This window comes from Peromyscus eremicus, chromosome 5, assembly GCF_949786415.1.
Source record: "Peromyscus eremicus chromosome 5, PerEre_H2_v1, whole genome shotgun sequence".
NCBI lineage: Eukaryota > Metazoa > Chordata > Mammalia > Rodentia > Cricetidae > Peromyscus > Peromyscus eremicus.
In genome coordinates, this window is record NC_081420.1 from 97,138,168 (window position 1) to 97,161,600 (window position 23,433).

Here is a 23,433-nt window from a genome sequence, read left to right on the forward strand (position 1 = left end):
AAGTGTCTGTTAGTGTTTGGTTAAATGGTATACGTCCTCAACCTCCCGAAGACTATAGGAATGAGTTACAACAGCTGTAAAAAGTCATCTAATAAGCTGCTGCTGGTGGTGCATGCTTTTAATCGCAGCACTCAGGAGGCAGAGGCCGGTGGATCTCTGTTAGTTCAAGGCCAGCCTGGTCTACAGAATGAGTTCCATGACAGCCAGGACTAAAAAAGCTAACAATAGAATTTTTAAAAAAGCCTTACATTTCAATAAGGGAAACCAGAAAGCTTGAAAAAATCCAACTACAGAACTGTTAGATATCCAAGATGTAATGGTATATTAAAAACCTACTCCCTGTAGGGGTTTTTAAATTATTTCTGAGATCCAGTTTGACTCTTGTTTTAGTAATTTCCCCCCAGTTTTCCAGGTACCCTACTGAAGTTGAAGCATTTATCCTTAAGCATTATTCATCTTAGTGATTGCAAAGCCGAGAGAGGCACTCTATGCCTGCCCAGCAGTTCTCCCACAGAACTCTCCTTCTGTATGACACCTTGTTACACTGGCAAAAAGATGTAGTGTGATTGGAGTCAGCAGAAAATGCCAAAGACAGAACTCCAGGAAGGAACCCACCCCATGGGGAAAGGACAGCTTTATGGCTACTTAGATGAACCAACATGAGCCTCTAGTAGAGGCTCTGCATTTACGAAAGGCCATTTCACGGGAGACAGGAATTCTTCCCAAGTCTTTTACTCTTTTAGAGGAATCTGAAGAGGGGACAATGAACTGATCTGTGCTCGCTTTTTTTTTTCCTTTTGAGAAAGGTTCTTGGGTAGCCCAGGCTGGCCTTAAACTTGCCATGTATCTGAGGTTAGCCTTTAAGTTATTTTCCTGCCTCAGCCTCCCAACTGCTGGGATTAAAAGCACCTGCTGCCACACCTGGTGCAATAAATTGATTTTTGAAACGTAATACTCATAATCCTTTGGGAGACTTCCGAGAGCAGAGCCCATGAACTAGGCTAATGTGTAAGAGTATCAGAATTGCTTTCTTCTCCCAAACATCCTTACCAGTATAGTGCCTTCTAAGATACACCTAAGACAGTACAGCTCAGAACAGATAAGTGACTCCATGGGGTTTGTTCTTTTTAATTCAGAAAAAGAAATGGAAGGAAAAATTTAAATGTTTAAATAACTATAGAAGAAAGGATCTGGGTGCTGGGACCTACCTCTTCCAGGCGGGGATTAATGGTTTGAACAAAACAAAGGAAGGAAGGAAGGAAGGGGAGAAAAATAAATTATTCTTCTCAATACTGTTTGGCATAATTGCATTGTTTTTCAACTTCTCATCACAGCAGCTTCTTGAGAGAGCAGAGATGAGACAGGCAAGAACAGAATGGCTGGTGCCTCGACTGCCAGATGGTTAGCGCCCTGAGAGGTTCTCCTGTAGCCCCACTCAGCGTAGCCCCTTTTACTCCACCCCTGCTTTTGGAACTGGGAAGGAACAGATTCAAGAAAAGTTCTCAATGTATTAGTTTTTAGGGGTACTTGCTGACTCATCCCCACCCTCTAATACTATCCCTTGTGGGTGACTGTCCCCCAACCAGGAGGCTGCTTGGTAATGTCAACTTATCAAGAATGGAGAATATTTATGTGGACACTGCAGGGAAAGGGGAGTACTTTCTGTGGCCTGAGACATTCCCTGAAGCCCACTGAATCTCAACCTTGACTTGGGGTCGAGTCATGCAAGTAGCTTCCAGTTGTAGCCCCTGACTCTTTACTCACCAGCCCTTTAGGAGCTGGAAAGTGGGTTAGATCAGGCGAGTAAGCAGGTTAAGGTGCGGACAGGAGGAGGCATGCCTGGCAGCCACCAATCCGCTCCTCCCCAGCAAAGCTCCAGGCCATCGGCAAGGCCTGCAAAGAATTGTCAAGCAATCTTGGTTGGGCAGCCATCCCTGGCAGCTTCAGGGTAACTAAAGTATGAGCCCAAAGCAATTCCTACCCCCAAGCAAGAGGCTGCCTGCTCCTCTTTGGGGTAACAATGAAAGAAAAAGGTACATGCACAGGCAGCTGGGCTCTCCTCTCCAGCCTGATGTCCACTGCGCTGCTCTCGCCTTAGGACTAAAGACATAAGGGCTGTGTGTGTGTGAGGGCGTGAGCAGCAGGGTCCCGGCCGTGTCATTTTGTCTCCAGATCAACGGGTGAGCTGGAGAGTAAGCCCAGGGCCAAAGGTCAGACGCTGAGAAGGTGGTGGGGGGACAGTAGAAGTGAGGGCACACGTGAGAGAAGCACCTTGCATGTGACCCGGTGGAGCTTCCTACCCCTTGCTGACACTAGTTAAGGAGTGAAGCCCTAGGGAGGTCCACCCTGCTGGGAGTGAATCTAATCCCCTACTACCTGGTGAGCCACGGAATGCCCTGGCGAGGGTCTCACCGCGACCATATTTCTTTGGCGGGCTTCACTCTCCCATCCGGGCCTAAGCTGGAAATGAGCAGTCCAAGGCACTCCTGCCCAGGCCCAGCACTGGCCTCGTAAAAGGTGGAAAAGAAACTCTTATCCAAAGCAGAGGAGGGGGAGGGGGGTCGAGGCCCCGCCGTCTCCCAAGGCCATGATTGGTGGAGACGGCGGCGCCGGAAGTTCTCCTTGAGTCGCATGATTGGCTGAGAAAGAAGCTCCGCCCAACGGCAACACTGATTGGTTGCGGGGGATGGTGCAGAGTCTGATTGGTGGGCGGCACCCTGTGCTCGCCCGACCGAGGTTTGACTGGTCCTGATGTCGCTGTGGGCAGCTCAGTTCCCTCGGTAGACCTCGATCTTACTGGCCTTGGCCAGCATGTCAATGATGTGGGCTTCGAAGTCGGCGTCGTGCACGCCCGTCTTCCGGAACTCGCCCGCATACCGGTTGTTCTCCCAGTAGTGGTGCCAGTTGCCTCGGCTGTCAGCCCCGAACCCATACACGTTCACCTGTGGGAGGGTGGCACAGGGGTCACTGGGAGTCCGGGGACCGTGGCGGGGATGGGGGTTGGGGGGACACCCAAGCCAGGCCAAAGGACATTGACTCAGAGGGGACCGCTGCCTCTTTTTTCTCATTCATTTTTTGCTTTTCTACAACAGGATCCTATGTAGCCCAGGCTGACCTCAAACGGCTCCTACCTCAGCTTCTTCACAGCTGGGATTACAGGTGCCAACCATGACCCAGCTATAAATTTAACTTTTTAATGAAGTAATTTTATTATTTATTTAGGTTTTCCGAGACAGATTTTTTTCTGTGTTGTCCTGGCTGTCCTGGAATTCACTCTGTAGACCAGGCTGGCATCAAACTCACAAGATCTGCCTGCCTCTGCCTCCTGAGTGCTGGGATTAAAGGGGAGTGCCACCACGCCCGGCTAAGTAATTTTATTAAAGTCAAAAAGGTAATAAAGATTGGGAACTGCAAATATACTGTTTATAGTACAGATATGAGAAATCCTAATCCATGTCCCCAGGGCCACTGCTAAGATGGGAAAAGGGCTGTGTCCCTGTTTTCAGTTCTGCTACTTCTTTAGACTGGCACCAACTGCCTACCTCATCACACACATGTAGTGCAAAGAAGAGCACCAGCATCCCTGTGGAAGGGTACCGTCCATGATGCTCTGTCCACCTGTCATGGATGTACTTGAAGAAGGCTGGATTGTAAATCTGGACCTGGGAGGAAAAGAAGAGGCACATGAGGCGTTTGGAGGCCTAGAGACGCAGGTCAGGCTCTGAGCGGCTTCTGGCAATCCCTCACTAGTGCTACACGTGGGTTTTCCTGGGTTCCTGCGGTCAGCACTGGAGTCAGGCATGCCAGCAGATGCAGATTTGGATGGTCTTAGAAGGGCACTAGGCCAGTGCTGAGCCATAGGACTAGGCACACCTTGAGTGAGGCAGCATCATTCCATGGTGGTGGTGGGTGGTGGGGGGGTCAAGAGGAAGAGGTAGGGAACTTACCTTTTCTTTGTCCACCCGAAGGAAGGATTTCACTGGAGCGTAGGTGCTGCAAGAAGACAGAAAACAAAACAACCCTTTCAGATGGCTCTCCAGGAGCCAGCAACACCTCTTCTGCTCCTTAAGACCAAATGGTGACAGCCTCACAATTTCTAGACTGATCTCTTTCCATTGCAAGTTCATCACTGCAGGAGCTTCATCAGAACCCTTCAGCGGCTTTCAGGATAAAATTGGGATCGTCTAGTCAAGCCTAGGGATCTCCAATCTCAATCTTTCTCCCCTAAGCTGTTTGCTGGGGAACTCTACACTTGGATTAGCTAATCATCTCAAACTCACCATGTGTCCTGGCTCATTTTTTATGTCAGCTGACACAAGCTAGAGGCATCTGAGAGGAGGAATTTAAGTTGAGAAGATGTTTGTGTAAGATTGGGCTATAGGGCATTTTCTCAACTAGTGATTGGTGTAAGAGGGCCCAGCCCATTGTGGTTCTATAAGAAATCCCAGACTTGGGAGGTAGAGGCAGGCAGATCTCTGTGAGTTTGAGGCCAGCCTGGCCTACAGAGCGAGTTCCAGGACAGCTAGGGCAGTTACACAGAAAAACCCTGTTTCAAAAAACAAACAAATGAAGGAAGAAAGAAAGTAGGCTGAGCAAGCCATAAGGAGCAAGCCAGTAAGCCACATTTTTCCAGTCTTTGCTTCAGTTCCTGCCTCCAGGTTCCTGTCCTGACTTCCTTCAGTGATGAACAGTGATGTGAAAGTGTAAGCCAAAGAAACCCTTTCCTCCTCAAGTTGCTTTGGTCATGGTGTTTCATCACAGCAGTAGTCACCCTAGCTAGGACACCATGTTTATGCAAGTGACCTGTGTCTAGAGTGACTTTCTCTGCTGTCCTCAGGCTTGGGCCAGACCCAGTTTCCTGCTTGGCTGGCGTGGCTCCTGTAACTGACGAATCCACTGAGTACCCAGGCACTTCAGCACTACAGCCCTCCTTTTCCCCAGATGAAGCAATGGACATCCTGGAGTGAGAGAATCGCTAAGTTTTCTCTCTCTCTCTCTCTCTCTCTCTCTCTCTCTCTCTCTCTCTCTCTCTCGTTTCTTTTTTGAGACAGGGCTGTTACACAGAGAAACCCTGTCTCAGAGTTGTACTCTCAGCCTTCTTACTATTTAAAAAAAATTTTTATTTATTTATTTTTTAAAAGATTTATTTATTTATTGTGTATACAGTGTTCTGCCTGCATGTATGCCTGCAGGCCAGAAGAGGGCGCCAGATCTCATTACAGATGGTTGTGAGCCACCATGTGGTTGCTGGGAATTGAACTCAAGTCCTCTGGAAGAGCAGTCAATGCTCTTAACTGCTGAGCCATCTCTCCAGCCCAATTTAGTTTTATGTTTAATGTGTATATCTACATGTATGTATGTACACCACATGTATGTCTGGCGCCTTGGAGGTCAGAAGAAGGTGTTGGGTCCCCTGAAACTGAAGTTATGGGTGGTTGAGAGCCACAATGTGGGTGCTGGGAACTGAACCTGGATCCTCTGCAAAAGCAGCAGGTGGGTTTTTTGTTTTGTTTTGTTTTTTTGAGACAGGGTTTCTCTATGTAACAGCCCTGGCTGTCCTGGAACTCACTCTGTAGACCACGCTGGTCTTGAACTCACAGAGATCCTCCTGCCTCTGCTTCCGAGTGCTGGGATTAAAGGCATGTGTCTCTCTTAAAAAAAAAAAAAAAATGATGACCTTGAACTTCTGATTCTCTTGCCTCTACCTTAAGAATGTTGTTTTGGTTTGGTGTTTTTTTCCGGAGCTGAGGACTGAACCCAGGGCCTTGTGCTTACTAGGCAAGCGCTCTACCACTGAGCTAAATCCCCAGCCCCTACCTTCAGAATGTTACAGATATATGCTACCATATCAGGGTTTTGCTGTGGTAGGGATTAAACCACAGGGAACTAAACATGCTAGGAAAGCACTCAGCCAACTAAGTTACAGCCACAGCCTAGAAACTATAACTTAGATTAACATTTTTTTGTGTTAGGAAAACACATAGGGGGCTAGAGAGATGGCTCAGTGGTTAAGAGCACAGGCTGCTCTTCCAGAGGTCCTGAGTTCAATTCCCAGCACCCACCTGGTGGCTCACAGCCATCCGTAGTGAGATCTGGTGTGAAGCATACATGCAGGCAGAACACTGTATACATAATAAATAAATCTTAAAAAAAAAGAAAAAGAAAAGAAAAGAAAATACATAGAAGCTAAGCGTGGAGGCACATGCCTTTAATCCCAGCACTTGGAAGGCAGAGGAGCATGGATCTCTGACAGTTTGAGGTCCATCTGGTTTACACAGTGAGTTCCAGGACAGCCAGAGTTATGTAGAGAGACCCTGTCCCGAAAACCCAAAATGACATCAATATCAAAAAGAAAATTAAAATTAAGAAAATAAAAATACATGGGTATAATGGCTGGTTTGTGCATCTACTTGACACAAGCTAGAATCATCATAGGAAGGAGTCTCAGTTGAGGAAAAGCCTCTCTGAGATCCAGCTGTAAGGCTTTTTCTCATTTAGTGATCATTAAGGGAGGGCCTGGCCCATGGTGGGAGGTGCCATCCCTGGGCTGGTGGTCTTGGGTTCTATAAGCAGGCTGAGCAAGCCAGTAAGCAGCACTCCTCCATGGCCTCTGCATCAGCTCCTGCCTCCAGGATCCTGCCCCATCTGAGTTCCTGTCCTGACTCCCTTCAGAGATGAACAGCAACATGGACGTATAAGCCAAATAAACCCTTTCCTCCCCAACTTGCTTTTTGGTCACGGTGTTTCACTGCAGCAATAGAAACCTAAGACAATGGGCCTGCTGGCTGTGGTAGTGCTTGCCTGCAGTCTCGGCTCCTTACGGCACAGGCCGAGGATAACGGAAAGATTCAGGCCCATCAGGACTACAGTGAGACCCTTTCTCCACAGAACTAAAACAGGGCCGGAGATGGCTTAGAGAGTAAAGGTGGCCGCTGCTAAGCCAAATGGCCCAAATTTGATGTCCACGACACACATGTTGGAAGGAGAAAATCAGCTCCCACGAAGTGTCCTCTGACCTTCACACACAAGCCGTGGTTTGTGTGAATACCCCTCCATGAACACACACACACAAAATAAATGTTAAAAAATGAAATAACATGGCCAGCAGTGGTGGTGCCTGCCTTTAATCCCAAGGACTCTGGAGGCAGAGGCAGGAGGATCTCTGTGAGTTCGAGGCCAGCCTGGTCTATAGAGTGAGTTCTAGGACATCCAGGGCTGTTACATAGAGAAACTCTGTCTCAAAAAAAAAAAAAAAGAAAAGAAAAAGAAAAAAAGAAACCCCAGTCACAAAGATACAGATCTCTTAAAGGGGTTGACCCCAAGTTCCTGAGGAACATGTGCTTTGCCGAGAAGCACAACAAGAAAGTTCTGAAGAAGATGCAGGCAAACAATTCGAAGGCAATGGGTGCGCGTGCAGAGGCCATCAGGCCCTGGGAAGCCCAAGGCGGTTAAGCCCAAGATGCCACAGGACCCCAAACGCAAACTCAGCCCTGTTGCTTTCATCTTTCACCCGGAGCTCAGGAAGCGGATTAGAAGCTACGTGGCCAAGGGTCGTAGGCTCTGCCAACCAAAGCCCAAGGTTCAAACCAAGGCAGAGGCCACAGCTCCAGCTCAGGCTCCCAAAGGTGCCCAGGCCCCTGTGAAGGCCCCATAGAAAAGGTTTCTGTCTGCCAATGTGAAGACAGAGGGACTGGTGTGACACACCTACACACTATTTGCAGATGATCAGTGGCCTATTCTGTTTTTACAAATAAACTTGGGGCAAGATCTGTTAAAAAAAAAAAAAAAAAAAAAGTACAAGGTGAGGCCGAGTAGACCAAGTGGTTATTTAGGGCTAGGATAAGATGATTGGGTTATTGGGGGTACTACTAGATCAAAGACCTTTAGAACATAAAGACATTCTAAAATTAATTGTCACGTTTACAGTATCTGAATTCGTCAAAATGTTATTGGTTAGTACACTTCTTTTGAAATTTTTAGTTACTTTTATTTATTTGTGTGAGGAAGGTACACAAGCACCACAGCATACATGTCAGAGAGAATGGGTTCTCAACTTCTACCATGTGGGTCGTGGGGACTGAACTCAGGCGTCATGTTCACACCACTTCTGACCTACTCAGGTACCAGGCACACACATGGTAACCACATATATACGTGCAGGCAAACGTTCATACTTCTAAAATAAATACATCTAATTTTTTATTTTGTTTTTAAGAATTGGTAGGTAGGTGTAGTGGCATATCCCTGTATCCAAGAATTGTAGAGGTGGAGGCAGGAAAAGTAGTTCAAAGCTAGCCTTGGCTACATGAAACCCTGCCTCAAGAAACACACACACGAATAAACCAGAAAAAGCATGGGACTGGAGAGCTGACTCAGCTGAAACCTGCAGAGGAACCAAGTTTAGTTCCTAGCACCCACACCCTGGAACTCCAGTTCTAGGACACTCCTTCAACCTCCTTGGGCTCCTGCATACATGTGGTGCACACATATACACTCAGTCACATACACATAAAATAAATGTATGCATATTAAAAAATTAAACAACAAACCCCACCAAACCTTTGGTAAGCCAGAAGTGTGACAAAGACCTGTAATCCTAGCTACCAGGGAAGCTGAGGCAGGAGGATCACAAATTCAAGGTCTGCTTCAGCTGCAGAGCAAGATTAAGGCCAGTTTTTTTTTTTTTCTTTTTCTTTTTTAGTGACTTATCAAGACCTTGTCTCAAAAGTTAAAATAAATAAAATCATAAGAACAACAATAACAGACCCCTCAGTGACATGGATTGCCCAGGGTTCCTAGGTAGGATGGGATTACAATCCCAGAGACAGTTACCAGAGAAAAGAGCTCCACAGTGCAGAGTTGCCTCCTGGAGAGACCATGCAAACTGGGGGTTTCAGAATAAGCTGTGCCCTCAGCTGATTCCCATTCTGAGCCCTCCCTTCTCTCTAATGTAACCATGTCACCCATATTCTACTCAGCCAGCAAAGAGGCTCACAATCGGATCTGTCCTGTAGAGAGGGCACTGGCAATCCACATGAGGTCCAGGGCCTTGAAGGGTACCAACACGAAGCTGACGTTGGCAGGCAGGTTCTTGGCACTCTCGGGGTACATGAAATGGTGGGTTGTTCGGCTGCCAACATCCTTCTCAAAGCCCACAGTTGGTGCCTGATTCATCCTGAAGGAAAAAAGAGGGTAACGTGAAGAGGAACTACCATAGAAAGTGGTACATGTGTTTTAGAGGATAATGTGGCACTCACCAAAAATGGAAATGGAAGCTGGACATGATGGCTCATGCCTATAGTCCCAGCATTCAAGAAGCTGAGGCAGGAGGATTGCCATACATTTGAGGACATCCTGGGCTACAGAGTGATACCTGTCTCAAAAAAAAATGTATAAAATGATGTACACTTTGACTAGGCAATGGTTGCTTAAGTAAAGATAAGACCATTCCATTAATCAAAGGACTGGTGGTTCCATTTTGTCCATTCATCAACTGAATACCATTTATGTATCAGAGAGGAATAAATTTTACATGCTGGCAACAAATCCAACACTATTCATCGAAACATCCAAGTGGTGGAAAGGACCCTGAGTCTTTTGTTCTTTTTTGAGACAGGATCTCATACAGCCCAGACTGGCCTTAAATTTACTATGGACCTAACTTGGCCTTTAACTCCTGACCCTCCAGCATCTACCCTCCAAGTGCTGGGATTATAGATGTGTACCACTAAGTCCAGGTAAGGCTCCCATTTTGGTGAACATCTTCCCCCACAGTTGATGAGCTTGCTGGTCTTAGTTTTCTGCTGACTGTTTCTGTGGGCATTTCTGTCTCCTGAGGATGGAACACTCTGCAGCATCATTACTACCACAGTAGGGTGGCCATAAGCTCTGCTCCTTCACTATGGCACAGGAACCCAGGGGGGAGGAACAGTCTCCAGGTACCTCCCTAGCCTTCATGCCAGCTCTGTGAACCCAGTACAAACGTCCCCTGTCAGACTGGCTGACACCATGAGCTGGGTGGGGACTTCCTTTGCCACAGGGCACCTCTGCTGTTCGCCTCCTGCTTCTCTCCCAGCAGCAGAAGTGTCGGAGAAGGTAGGGAAGAATCCCAGTTGCCTGTGGATGGTGGAAAAGCCAAGAAGGACATGGAGGCTGAGCTGGGCTGGTGCTGGGATCCAGACTGACCCTTGTGAGGACCTAAGAAGCAAACTTCATCTTACCAGAGACTAAAACACCAAAGCTCTGAAGATCAAAAGGTTGCGATTATCTCATTTGAGAAAAAGCTATGAAAAGACAACAACCCGGGAGGAGGCAGCAGAGCGCTGGGGGGGAAAGAGGAGCAAGAGAAAGCAACAGCAGCCGACTATGATCAAAATAAATTACATACACATAGGAAAGTATCGCAGTGAAACTTATTATTTTGTGTGATGGGGGCTAAGGCTGCCCCAGGCTGGCTTCTAAAGGCCCACTGCCTGCTTTCTCCACTGTACAGGAGCCGGAGGTCTCAAGAAGGCTCTCTTAAGACCTAATAGTGAGACCGTCTACTCCTCAGCCCTGCCAGGAGTAGACGCCACGCCAGGCCCCAGACAGCAAGGGACTGGGAATGAAGCCGCAAAGTAACGTCCAAGATGATGTTTCATAGCCTCCACAGGAACGGGAAGAAACGTGGCACTCTTTTGGAGGCTGATTCATTCTAGATAAGTCATGCCCTGGAAAGGGGCCAGAGGATGACATGGATCTCTGGGACACGGAGCCACGCATTCCAGAAACCTATCTGTTCCTCGCTGCCTTCAGCAGCCAAAGAAACGCTGGGCAGGGTGGATTCAACTTTACTTAGAGCACACAGTATCCGGCTCTCTCATCCCTTTCATTTACGCTTACAGCATGTCTTCTATCCCCAGGCAAGGCTAGGAACTGGATGTATCTGCTGGCTAGTGATGTGTCGGCAAGATGAGACCCCCATTCCAGTCATCAACTAAGATTAAGAGAATTTACAGGCGGAGACAGCTGGAGGTGTGAGGACAGAGAGGAAGCTCGAGCTCTACTTCACTGCAATGCTCTCCCTGATTCTGGGATGGAAGGCCTCCCTTGTTGGTTCCAAGTCAAGAGAGGTCTGCAAGCAGCCGCCTCTGCTGCCGTCTGGCTCACTATATAGACCCTGGACAGTCAACTACCATCCGGGTCACCCTTTCTCCAAGGACGTTCTAGGACCCACGCCAAACACCACATCGTGACCTTGCCTCGTGTGAAGGAGAATCTGTGGATGTGTCTGCAGCTAGGACACCCATGTCATAAGTAGCCACAGCTTTCGGAGCTGTGGGCTTTGACCCCTGGGGCTTCCCCATCATCACCCAGGAAACTAATGATAGAGTTGCCCAGAGCATCTGAGAGCTGCTTTGGACTTCTCAAGTACCCCAGGGCTGAAGGGAAGCAACGGAAGCCTCAGTAGAGAGAGTTCTTTCACCCGCTTCCAGCTTCCCTCCCTTTAAAGTGCCAGCAATGCACGAAGAAGATAATCCAAGTGGAGTTCTGGACGGAACTCAGTATTCTCCTGTCTCCCTATCCATCACCATTGCTCATCATCCAAAAAAAAAAAAAAAAATTATGGAAATCCTCAGAGACATATTGCTGTGTTGGTGTTGCTATGGAGACAGCAACAGTGTCTAAGACAAAGGCCTTCTGCCTCCTGGGAAATCTGGTCTTTCTGCAATGCTCATCCTAGGAGATGTTTAGTAGAAAGCCGGCATCTCGGTATTTTCTTTATACATTCATTCCTGTGTGTGCGCACTCACCTGTGTGTGTAGAGGCTCGGAGTTGACTAGAGGAGAGGCTAGAAGATGGGAGTCTTCCTCTGTTGCTTTCTGCTTGATTTAGCTGTGTGTGCTTGTTTGTGTGGGGGTGTCCACATGTCGCGGTACACGTGTGGAGGTCAGAGAGCAGAGTCTGGGTGTCAGTTCTCACCTTTCCTCCTTGAGACAGGGTCTCCTGGCCACTGTTCCGGCTGGGACAAGGGGTGCTCAGGTCTCTGCCCCTCAGCTCCCTTCAGGGGAGCACGGGGATTAGAGAAGCCTATGCTACAGCATCTGGCTCTTCTTATGGGCTCTGAGAATCCAAACTGAGGTTGTCAGGGTTGGCCAACAAGTGCCTTTATCTAAGCTATCTCCCCAGTTCTTTATCTAAGCTATCTTTACTAAGCTATCTCCCCAGTTCTCACTTCATTTTTTTTAGACAGGGTTTCTCCTTGAAACTTGAACTTATCAATTTGGCTAGACTGACTGACCATCAAGGCCTCTGGGCTCTACTAATCCCAATCCCACCAGCACTGGGGTATGGGTGCATACTCTAATACCCAGCTTTGACATGGGTGCAATTATACCTGAACTCTGGTACACATACTTGCATAACAAGCACTTTACAACCGGAACCATCTCCCCAACCCTATTTACATTTTTTAAAATTTTATTTTTGGTTTTTCGAGACAAGGTTTCTCTGTGTAGTTTTGGTGCTTGTCCTGGATCTTGCTCTGTAGACTAGGCTGGCCTCAAATTCACAGAGATCTGCCTGGCTCTGCCTCCCGAGTGCTGGGATTAAAGGCATGCACCACCAATGCCTGGCTTTTACTTTTATTTTTGAGACAGAGACAGGGAAGGGCTCGTGTATCCCTTTGAACTTACTAGGTAGCCAAAGATGAACACGAACTTCTTTGTCCTTCTACCTCTATACAGGGGTGCCGCCACGCCTAGCTTACGCAGTGCTGTGGCTCAAACCCAGAGCCTTGTGTGTCCTAGGCAAGCACTCTACCAACTCTCAGTATCCCCAGCTTTGGGGTTTTTCTGAGACAGGGTCTCACTATGTAGCCAAGGCTGTTTCAAACTCAGAGATCCACCTGTTTCTGCCTTCCGAGTGTTTGGATTAAAGGTGCGGCTACTGTGCCTAGCTCTGAGACTTTTTTTTTTTTAAGCCAGGAATTTACTATGGCAGCCCAGTCAGGCCTTGAACTTGGGCTCTTCAGCCTCAGCCTCCAGAAAGCTGAGGTTCACAAACGTGTGCTACCATGCCCACCTCATCCTCTTTTAGAGACAAGTTGATTTAGTGTACTGCAAGAACAGTAGAAATACCTCCTGCCAGTAACAGTTCTGTTAAAAATATTCGTTATTATTTTTAATTTTTGGGGGGTATAGGTGTGTGTGAGAGAGAGTACAGGTGCCCGTGGAAGCCAGAGGTGCCAGATGCCCTGGTACTGAGTCACTAGCAGGTACGTCATGTGACACGGGTACCAGGAAGTGAACTTGGGTCCTCTGCGGGAGCGGTATGTATTCTTAACTGCTGAGTTGTCTCTCCAGTCCTAGCAACTTTACTAGGGTTCTCCTGACACCAGAAGGAGAGGCAGGAGTATACCACAGAGCCTGGCGTGTGCAGTGTTCAGGATTAATCCCAGGGTTTTGTGCGTGCCAGGCAACTGAGCTACATCTCTAGCCTCCCAAATATATATTTTGTGGGTTTCAAAAAAATATTTATTTTTATTTTATAAGTGTTTTGCCTACATGTACATATATGTAACAATTATGTGCCACGCCCATGGAGTATTGGGTTCTATTGAAACTAGAGTCACAGATGACTTCGAGCTGCTATAAGGTACTGGGAACCAGATTCTTGTCCTCTGCAAGGACAGCAAGTGCTCTTACACGGAGCCACCTCTCCAGCCCCCAAAATTTATATTTTGAACACTTTCTCCACCAACCTTGAAAAACTAGGGCGAGACCCAACCTATGCACTGAGCCCTCTGGGTGCTGGTGTCCCTTAGCACACTGGTTGGGCACTTGCACTTGTAGCCTATCAGAAAAGGGCAAAGAAGACTGGCAAGATGGCATCAGGGGGTAAAAGAACTTGTCACCAATCCTGAAAATCTGAGTTTAATCCGTGGGACCCAGGTGGTGGAGGGACTCCTGCAAGGTGTCCTCTCTGGTACCCCAAGGACGCTTCGTGGACTGTCTTCCCCGCTCCCTGCCTGGTTCTCTAAGGCTCACCTCATGATAAAGTTGTGTCCGTCCACATCTTGCCCATAGCCAGAGCCCCGGAGGTTGCCTGAGTTTCCAACCACAGCACATCGCCGGCACTGTTGAGGGTCCCGGAAGCGGTAGGGGTTCTCGCCAGGCACGATCTGGAACAGCTTCTCCAGCACCTCATTGGTGTTGTGTGACTTGAACTGGGGTTGCAGCATCTGGGCAAGGGAGATGGCTGTGAGGATAGAGAGATTCACCCTTCCAGTCAGAACCTCCCCTCCAGTCAGAGCCACACGGACCTCCTTGCCCAGGGCTCTCTGGGAGCCCCTCCCCGGGCATTGAGGAACTACTCCTCTCTCAATGGTAGCGAAGTCTTGATTCCCAATGAGTCTCACTATTGAGAGACCAATACCCAGTACCCTGCCAATCATGGGCTGCTCCCCCAATGTTCTAGAGAGACTTGGGATGGGAGCTGGGTGTCAAAGTGCTATTTGAGGCATTTTGGAGGGGCTTGTAGGCCTGGGTCATAAAGCAGAGCAATGTCCTTGGGGGTTCTTTTCCAATCTGTCTTTTGGGGGGCACCTGTGGGACTTGTCTGTAGCCACGCTGAACCCTCTGGGAAGCATAGGGAGCTCATAAAAAAAAAAAAGAAAGAAAGAAAGAAAAAAAAATACATAAGTTCCTTCAAAGGCCGGTGGTTGGAAGAAAACTGGTTCCCTCTGCCCCTTATCCAGAGCTGGGACCCAAACTGCTAATGATCAACAAAGACTCCATGTAGCAGAGGTTAGCTTTGAACTCCTGATCCTTCCATCTCCACCTCCTAAGTATTGTGTTTAGTTAGAGACAAGGTTTCAGTATGTAGTCCAGGCTGGTTTTAAGCCTGCTGTGTAACACTGGCTGGCTCTGACCACACAGTGATCCTCTTGCCTCAACCTCCCGAGTGCTGGGATAATAGATGTATACCACCATACCCCGGCACAGTTCCATGCTCAGTGGGGCCAGGCAGATGACGCACAGGAACAAAGGAGGTGGGGCCCACAGCAAACAAAAAATTATATGCTTACCAAAAAAAAAAAAAAAAAAGAAAAGAAATCCATGGGCCAGTGAGATGTCTTAGGAGATGAAGGTACTTGCTGCTAGGCTTGATAACCAATATTTAAGTCCTAGGACCCACACAGTTGAAGAAAATTGATTCTGATCTCCACATATGTGATGTAACACACACATGCCCATACATACACACACACACACACACACACACACACATACACACACACACACACACAGAGAGAGAGAGAGAGAGAGAGAGAGAGAGAGAGAGAGAGAGAGAGAGAGAGAGAGAGAGAGAGAGAGAGAAATAAGTTTTAAAAATCCAGCCAGCAGCCAGGCAGTGGTGGCACACACCTTTGATCCCAGGAGGCAAAGGCAGGTGGATCTCTGTGAGCCTGGACTACATTGCTGTAGACTGAGTCATAGTCCCGTGGGTTTGTGGACCTGCTCCTGGGACCAAAGTCTTCTTTGGAGCAGAAGCTCTGAGACAAGAATTCTCAACTTTATGGCCAAAGGGGATGATGGTGGGTAACAGGAAGAAGTATGGATTGAGGAACATAGCACCTAAAACAGCCTCTGATTTCCATCCCTGTGACCGAGGCCTGTCTAGTCCCCTGGGAATCCACCCCAGCTCAGAGTCTTGGTCTACAAGGCCACCCCTGAGACTACAATGGCAGGCAGATACTGGGCACTTTTTGAACCTTTATTTTCTCCATAATACAAAGACTAATAGCCAGGCGGTGGTGGCACACGCCTTTAATCCCAGCACTTGGGAGGCAGAAGCAGGTGGATCTCTGTGAATTCGAGGCCAGCCTGGTCTACAGAATGAGTTCCAGGACAGGCACCAAAACTACATGGAGAAATCCTGTCTTGGGGGACAAAAAATGATTGTAGTTGTGAGTGGCAGGCAGGACTCTGCTACAAGAAGGGTCTATGTCTTGGAGGAATCTTAACAGTCTGGGCCAATGAACAGATTCTGCACAGCTGTCTTGACAAGTGTGGTCATATATCCTCATATCCCTGAAAAAGGAGAGGAGAGTCATCGTGTTCCCGTGCTGGCTGGAGGGACAGGGACAGGAAATGACTCCCCATGCCAGGGAAAGCAGGCAGCCTACAGGCCCCATTCTTGGCCCAGGAGGCAACCAGATGGCCCTGTAGAACCTGGGAATTAATGCTCCAGAGATGATGGGGGCGGGGTGGAGGATATGAAAAACAAAAAGGTCTGGGACCAGGAAAACAGGAGTGGACCTGGCATCGGCCCTTCTGGGGCTCCTCTGCCTCCCTCTCCCTTAGCAGCTGAGGTTTACAATGTTCTCTCCCAGACCAAAGCAATTTTCTCCGGCAACTGCAAAGCACCAAAGATGACTCTTGAAGCGTTTATAATTACTCTGAGCCAACATTTACCAATAGGATATTCAGTCTTACAATCCATATTTCTGGCCGGGCAGTGGTGGTGCACGCCTTTAATCCCAGCACTTGGGAGGCAGAGGCAGGTGGATCTCTCTGAGTTCGAGGCCAGCCTGGTATTCAAAGTGAGTTTCAGGACAGCCAGGGCTACACAGAGAAACCCTTTCTCAAAAAACAAAAATAAAACAAAATCCATGTTTCTGGGCCAGGGAGATAACTCAGTAAAAAGTCCATGTCGTGCAAACAATAAAAACCTGAGTTCGGATTCCTAGCACCTATGTAAAAGCCAGATGGGGCCATGCACTTCTGTAACCGATGCTGGTGGTGTGTGGACAGGCAGAAGTCTGGACTCTCACTGACTGGCCAGCTTAACCAAATCTTTGAGCTCCAGATTCAGCAAGGCCCTATTTAAAAAAAAAAAAAAAAAAAAAAAAAAAAAAAAAAAAAAAAAGAATGGCCAGTGCAGTGGCGCATACCTAATCCCACCACTTGGGAGGCAGAGGCAGGCAGATCTCTAGGAGTTTAAGACTAGCCTGGTCTACAGATGAGTTCCAGAACAGCCAGGAATGTTACACAGTGAGACCCTGCCTCAAAAAAGAACAATAGCAACAACCAAAAAAAAAAAAGGTAGGATGGTGACTGAGTCAGATACTTCCCAACCTCTGGCTTCCACAAACATAATCCTGCAGCTTACACACACATAAAACATGCACAGCACACATAAGGACTGGAGAGATGGCTCAGCGGTTAAGAGCACTGGCTGCTCTTCCAGAGGCCCCAGGTTCAAATCCCAGCACCCATGTGGTGGCTCACAAATGTCCGTAACTCCAGTTCCAGGGGATCCAAAGCCCTCTTCTGGCCTCTGAGGGCACCAGGTACGCAAGCGGTACACAGAAATACATGCACACAGAACATCCATTCACATACCAAAAAAAAAAAAAAAAAATGTCAAAAGCATGTATATACGCTGTGCATACAAAACCAGGCTTCTGGAGTCTGATAAGAGGCTGGAGGAAGGCAGGCAAAGTGATTCAGCGAGGAAAGATGCTCACTGTACAGCCCGGCAATCCGAGTTCAATCCCTGGAACCCATGTAAACCCCACAAAGTTGTCCTTGGATCGCCACATGTCCACTGTGGCACCCATACATCAACCACTACATCACACGTGGACACATGTACACACACACACACACACACACACACACACACACCATAAATAATAATAATAACGATTTTGGAAAAAGAAGTTGGAGGAGGGAGTGGCACGAGCCGCCTGCTGGCAGGGTGGCATGCTGCATCTGCCCCCTCCCAGGAAGGCCTCTGTCTCCGGCATGGCCTGCAGGTCGTCACTTACTTCCTCACTGGGACTGCTCTTGCCATTTGTGCTGCCTACCTAGACCAACAGCATTTTTTTTTTGGGGGGGGGGATGTACACTGGACTCCTACAAGCACCACAAAGAGTAGTTCTCTCTCCTTCCAGGTCGAACCTCACCCTGCCTGTTAGCAATCTGATCCGGGTCTTCGGCTCAGACCAGATGGGCTTCCCACTCGGTCAGGATGCTGGGAGTCACGAGATAGACAGTCCACACGGGGGCTGTCAGGGCGGCTCCCAAATGAACCGACTCTGGAAAAGAGGCTGCCAAAGGAAAGCCAAAGGGGCCACGGCTCTTACCATCCACCACCTCTGGACATCCGGGGGCAGGTTCATGTTATCCCTGGTCCAGACCGGTGAGATGTGACTGTCAAAGTGGCTGTCAAACCAGTCAGAGGTGCCGGCGTCGCCCATGCAGCGGCGGCAGGCGCAGCTCTTCCCCGGAAGCCCCTCCTTGCCAAGGCGCTGTAGTCCCGTGTAGCCTGGCACCAGCTTCACCCGGTGCGTTCCCCCCAGGGCCCCCGAGTCCAGGTAGGGCAAGGTGGCCATGCTGTGGTGTGAGTAGGTGAAGAGCAGGGACATGATGAACACCAGCAGGAAGGCCATAGAGAGGAACCACACCCGCAGGGAGCACTTCATCGTGCTGGCCACGGGGCAGCCGTCACCGTGGCCAATCCTTTCCCAGCCTACTGCGGGGCCAGCCACGGTGCAGCCTGCTTGGGTCGGCAGCCCGTATAAAGGGCATAGGGGCACGAGGTGTGGCAGGGGACTCTTGTCATACCCTCCCTCAAAAGAAGGAGAAAGCACGTCTGCAGGAGAAGCCCCCCTCCCTCCCCCCCGTCCCTGAGCCACTGGAGCCTCCCCTTAAGGCTTCATCGGGTCTCTCAGTCACTAGCTGGGCCACAGAGGCTCTGCTTCTCCTGCCACCCTGTCAAGGCAGAGGTCAGTCCATCCCAGCCCTCTAGTCCCTTGTGACTGCTGGCGGCCAGCTCCAGGGACTCCCCTCTTTGGCGGCTTGAAAAGGTCCAGTCTGGAGCAGTCGGGGTCCTTGTGGCTCATGAGCAGACACTGAGGCAGCCCCTCCTCCCCTGCAGTGGGGAAGTCCTGGAACTCTGATCTCAGCAGCGGCGAGGACGCGGGCTTCAGGGGGCCTGCATTCCATGCAAGAGTCCTCTTCACGCTCGCAGGCCCTCCAGGCCCAACTCCTGGGCCAGGGGAAAGGAGCCCCTCCTGAGGCCAGAAAGAAAACCAATCATGGGCATCAGGAAACTGCTGTAAAAACCAAGGCCCTCCTCTCCCTCCACGGCTTCTGTTCTGCTGCTTCCCATCAGCCGGGCTGGTTGGTCCTCTCTCCTGGTTATCGCAGCCCCAGCTGCCTTGCACAGGGGATCACAGAGCACCTACTCCTGCTGGGGGTGGGTGGGTGGGTGGTCCTCTGGAGCTGGGACCAGCTGCTGCTCAGCAAGGTGCTGTGTCTAAGCCATGTGGGTCAGCAGACTCCTTCCTGGGACTGCTGGCCTTGGCAAGGCAGCTGTCCTGCCCACCCCTGCTTCCGGTGTGAGGAGGCTGTCCAGGCCTTGGCTCCGGCCAGCACTAATCCCCTGGCAGGCTCTTCCTCACCTGTCAGGCGTCAGGTTGCCACAGCATGACCCTGAAATTCAGAGAGGAAAAAGAATATGCATATAGAAAGCAGGAACTTGCGCCTGCACGCGCGCACACACACACACACACACACACACACACACACACACACAGGCCCCGCCCATGGTCTCAGAGGGGATAAAGTCAGCAGTAAAGGAGACAGAGGTTCCTTAACAAAAGGGTAGACAAAGAAAAGGGCTCCCTTCTCTAACCATCCACAGATAGCATCACTTTGCCTAACCCCAGCCTCAGAAGACTGAGTTAGTGCAACACCTTCACTAATTAGCCTGAGAATAAACAAGGAGTAAGCTAATTTCCCCAGGGTCTGCCGGCAAGGGCTGACATACTCAGCTTGGAAAGCCTGGTCCAGCTTTGTGTAGGTTGCTTTCAGGAAAAACTGAGGAGAAATCGGTCCAGAGAAGATTGCAAGGTCTGAGAATATTGCCATCCCCCACATAGTGCTCTCAGGTGCCCATGGGAAGCTGGCAGGGACTTGTCCGTGATCTCTCAGGTCTGGACTGTACAGGCAACATTTCTGACTGGTTCAGTGGACCATGAACAATCCTTCCTGCTCTGATGTCCAAGGGAAACAAGTCAGGAGATGGGGTTTCTGGCTTCAGAACAACCACCAATGAGCCCCATGGGCAGTTTTTTTCATCTGTGCATTATGGACAAAACAATTCCAAGAGTCCTGTTAGCGCCAACAGCCTGAGGCTCCACACTGTCTTAGCAGACAACAGGGAAAAGAGGCCACTTGCAGAGCTGTTGAGTACTGGCCTGAAGGAAAAGAGCTGGAATCCATGCTAAGGAACCTCTTAAGCCTTCTCTTTAAATCCAGACAGTCAAAGTTAAGTTCTGACAAGACCCCTAGGTCTCACATCCACCCTTTCCTTATTGAAGGCTCCAGTCAGAGACATTCTAGGGTTCTCCGGCTGCTGCTGGCAGCTGCAGGCTGTCTTGGGATCTGTGTTAAAAAGATGCCAGCTAGGACAACAGCCTCCAGCTCCAGAAGGAAGTCGCAGCAAGATAAAGAGCTGAGGGCTGTTTAGTAGTGAATCAGAGGCCAGCTAGGGCCACAAGAGATCCAAGACTGCCTCAACAAAAACCAAAGGGAACAGCGAGATGGTTCTGTGGGTAAAACGACAGCCTTTGTTCAATCCCTGAACTCACTTAAAAGAAAATCGTTGCTACAAAGTTGTCTTCTTCTGATCTCATGTGAGTGACATGTGTCCCCCACCCCCACCACACACAGGAGAACAATTAGAAAAGGGGGTCTAGAGAGATAGCTCAGTGGTTAATAGTACTGGCTTTTCCAGAAACCTGGGTCCAGTTCCCACCTGCCAGAGGGCAGCTCACAATCATCAGTAACTCCATTTCTAGAGGATCCATTGCCCTCTTCTAGCCTTCTCAGGCACCAGGCATGAATGTGATGCACAGACATACATGTAGACAAAACTCCCATACACATAAAATAAAAATAAATAAATCTTTAAAAAACAAAACAACCCGGCCCCCTCAGGGTGTAAGAGCTCAAATTTCTTCGGTGAAGCTAAACCCCGGAGCCACCAAGGAAGGACTAGTTATTAGCACAATACGTGAGCGAAGATGTTAATTCTAGATTGGGAAAAGGACACTCATAGATGTGAAAGTACTTGCGTAAGGCTGTGACCTTATGAGTGGCAGTGAGCTCGGAGACCTGGCCTGACTCCAAAGCCTGACAAGAGCCAGGGTGCTGAAAAAAGCCTGTGAGCAATGGCAGCTGCAAAGGCTCATGGGAGTAAGGGAAGGGTAGAGGTGCTGTGACGGCTCAGAAGGTAAAAATACTTTCTCCCATGCCTGCTGACCTGAATTCAATCCCTGGGACCCACACAGTAGAGGGAAAGAGCCGACTCCCTTATGTTGTCCTCTGATGTCCACACCCATAAATAATTAAATAAATACTTTTTTTTTTTTAAGCTTCAAGAAAAGCATGAAGGTACATGCCTATAATCCCAGCTCCTGGGACACAAAGGCAAGAGAATCTTTTGAGTTTAAAACCATTGTGGTAGTTTGAATAAGAACGGCCAACATAGGTTCATATATTCAAATGCTTAGTCACCAGGGATTCTGGTGGCTCTATTTGAAAGGATTAGAAGGATTGGGAGGTATGGTCTTATTGGAGGAAATGTGTCACTGGGGGTGGGCTTGATGGTTTCAAAAGCCCATGCCACGCCCAGCCTGTGGATCAGGATGTAGTTCTCTGCTACTACTCCAGTGCCACACATGCCACCGCCATGCTCCCTGCCATGACGATAATGGACTAAACCTCTGAAACTGTAAGCCAGCCGCCAATTAAATACTTTCCTGTGTAAGAGTTGCCTTGGCTGGGCGGTGGTGGCGCACGCCTTTAATCCCAGCACTCGGGAGGCAGAGGCAGGCGGATCTCTGTGAGTTCAAGGCCAGCCTGGGCTACCAAGTGAGTTCCAGGAAAGGCGCAAAGCTACACAGAGAAACCCTGTCTTGAAAAAAAAAAAAAAAAAGAGTTGCCTTGGTCATGATGTCTGTTCACAGCAATAGAACAGTGCCTAAGACAACCAACCTCCACTGCATAGCAAGTTTGAAGGTAGCCTGGGCAACATAAGACCATCTCAAAAAACCAAAAGGAAAACACTACCATCTGGCTGGAGCTGTGGCTCAGGTGGTCCGGTTCTTGACTAGTGTGCACGAAGCTCTGGGTTTAATTTGCAGCAGCACACCAAGCATGTGGTGCCCATCTATCGTCCCAGCACTTATGAGGTAGACTAGGAGGATCAGAAGTTCATGGTCATTCTCAACCAGATAGCAAGGCTGAGGCCAGCCTGGGATACATGAGACCATGCCTCAGACAACAACAAAACACCCAAAGCTTCACTCGCATGCCTTTTCCAAGGCTCTTGAACTGATTCTAGGAAGACCCCAAAACACTGGCTCTAATGAGCCTCTTCAAATGCTCCACTGGATCGTGAAGCAGATCAGGCTGAATAGGCTGAAAATGGGAAGCCAACCCATTGGATCTTCCAGGTCTCCCTTTGCCCATATCCACACTCAATATCTAAGGAAAATAACTGAGTTTTGCAGAGTTCTGTTCCCAGCTTCTATGGTCTGAAGAGAGCCATTCACGGGGCAGGTAGCCCTAGAAGGCAATGACTTTGTGGGCTGGGCAGCTGAAGGAATGAGGACCGTCAGCTGGAGAAATGGCCATGAAAATGGGGCCTGGTAAACACTGGCCTAGGAAGCTCCCAGAGGAAACATCTCTGCCAGCTGTCACTGACTCCTCGGGATTTAAATCAGTATCAGGTCATCAGAGGCAACTGGACTGCCTTGATAGGGACTGGGGAGCAAAAAACAAACAAACAAACAAAAAAAAAACCCTAGTTCAGCAATATGTTTAGGGAAGTTCAGAGTGGATGTGGGCCAAAGCTCCTGCTTTAGAACCCCATGTCCACTCTGTTACTGGGAGCTTAGGCTCATGTAGTGACAGATGGAAGCAAAGGAAGCGTTAGCGGTATCAGAACCTCTAGACATGTACTCTAGACATGCACTCTAGCCCCAGAGGTCATCCAGCACTGGCCCTGACTTGTTTCATTTCCACTTGTGAACTCCTCATGTCCTAGGTATCCTAACTGAGGTCCTTTTCTCCTTCACAGCTGCACAATCACCCACAAAAAGTCCACGAATATCCTCATATAAAATGTAAGGAGTGGCCGGGCGGTGGTGGCACACGCCTTTAATCCCAGCACACAGGAGGCTGAGACAAGTGGATCTTTGAGTTTGAGGCCACCATGATCTACAAAAGCAAGTCCAGGCCAGCCAAGGCTACATAGCAAGATCCTGTAAAAAAAAAAAAAAAAAAAAGCATTTTAATTGCTAGAAACCCATCTCATCCCTTCCTCCTAGGAAACCACAGCTTCTCCAAGGAGTCTATGCCATGGGCTTCAATC

At 48.9% G+C, this 23,433-nt stretch overlaps 1 protein-coding gene across 1 annotated transcript; it reads right to left on the minus strand.

Moving 5' to 3' along the window:
* Positions 1–1,112: 1,112 nt before the first annotated feature.
* Positions 1,113–18,661, minus strand: St3gal2 (ST3 beta-galactoside alpha-2,3-sialyltransferase 2). The gene is made up of 6 exons (XM_059263997.1): positions 18,134–18,661; positions 14,028–14,221; positions 8,996–9,175; positions 3,948–3,993; positions 3,543–3,662; positions 1,113–2,942 (listed from the first exon to the last, which is right to left on the minus strand). The coding sequence occupies exons 1-6, from the start codon at positions 18,470–18,472 to the stop codon at positions 2,769–2,771; spliced, it is 1,053 nt and encodes a 350-aa protein (XP_059119980.1). The 5' UTR covers positions 18,473–18,661; the 3' UTR covers positions 1,113–2,768.
* Between the last annotated feature and the right edge of the window lie 4,772 nt (positions 18,662–23,433).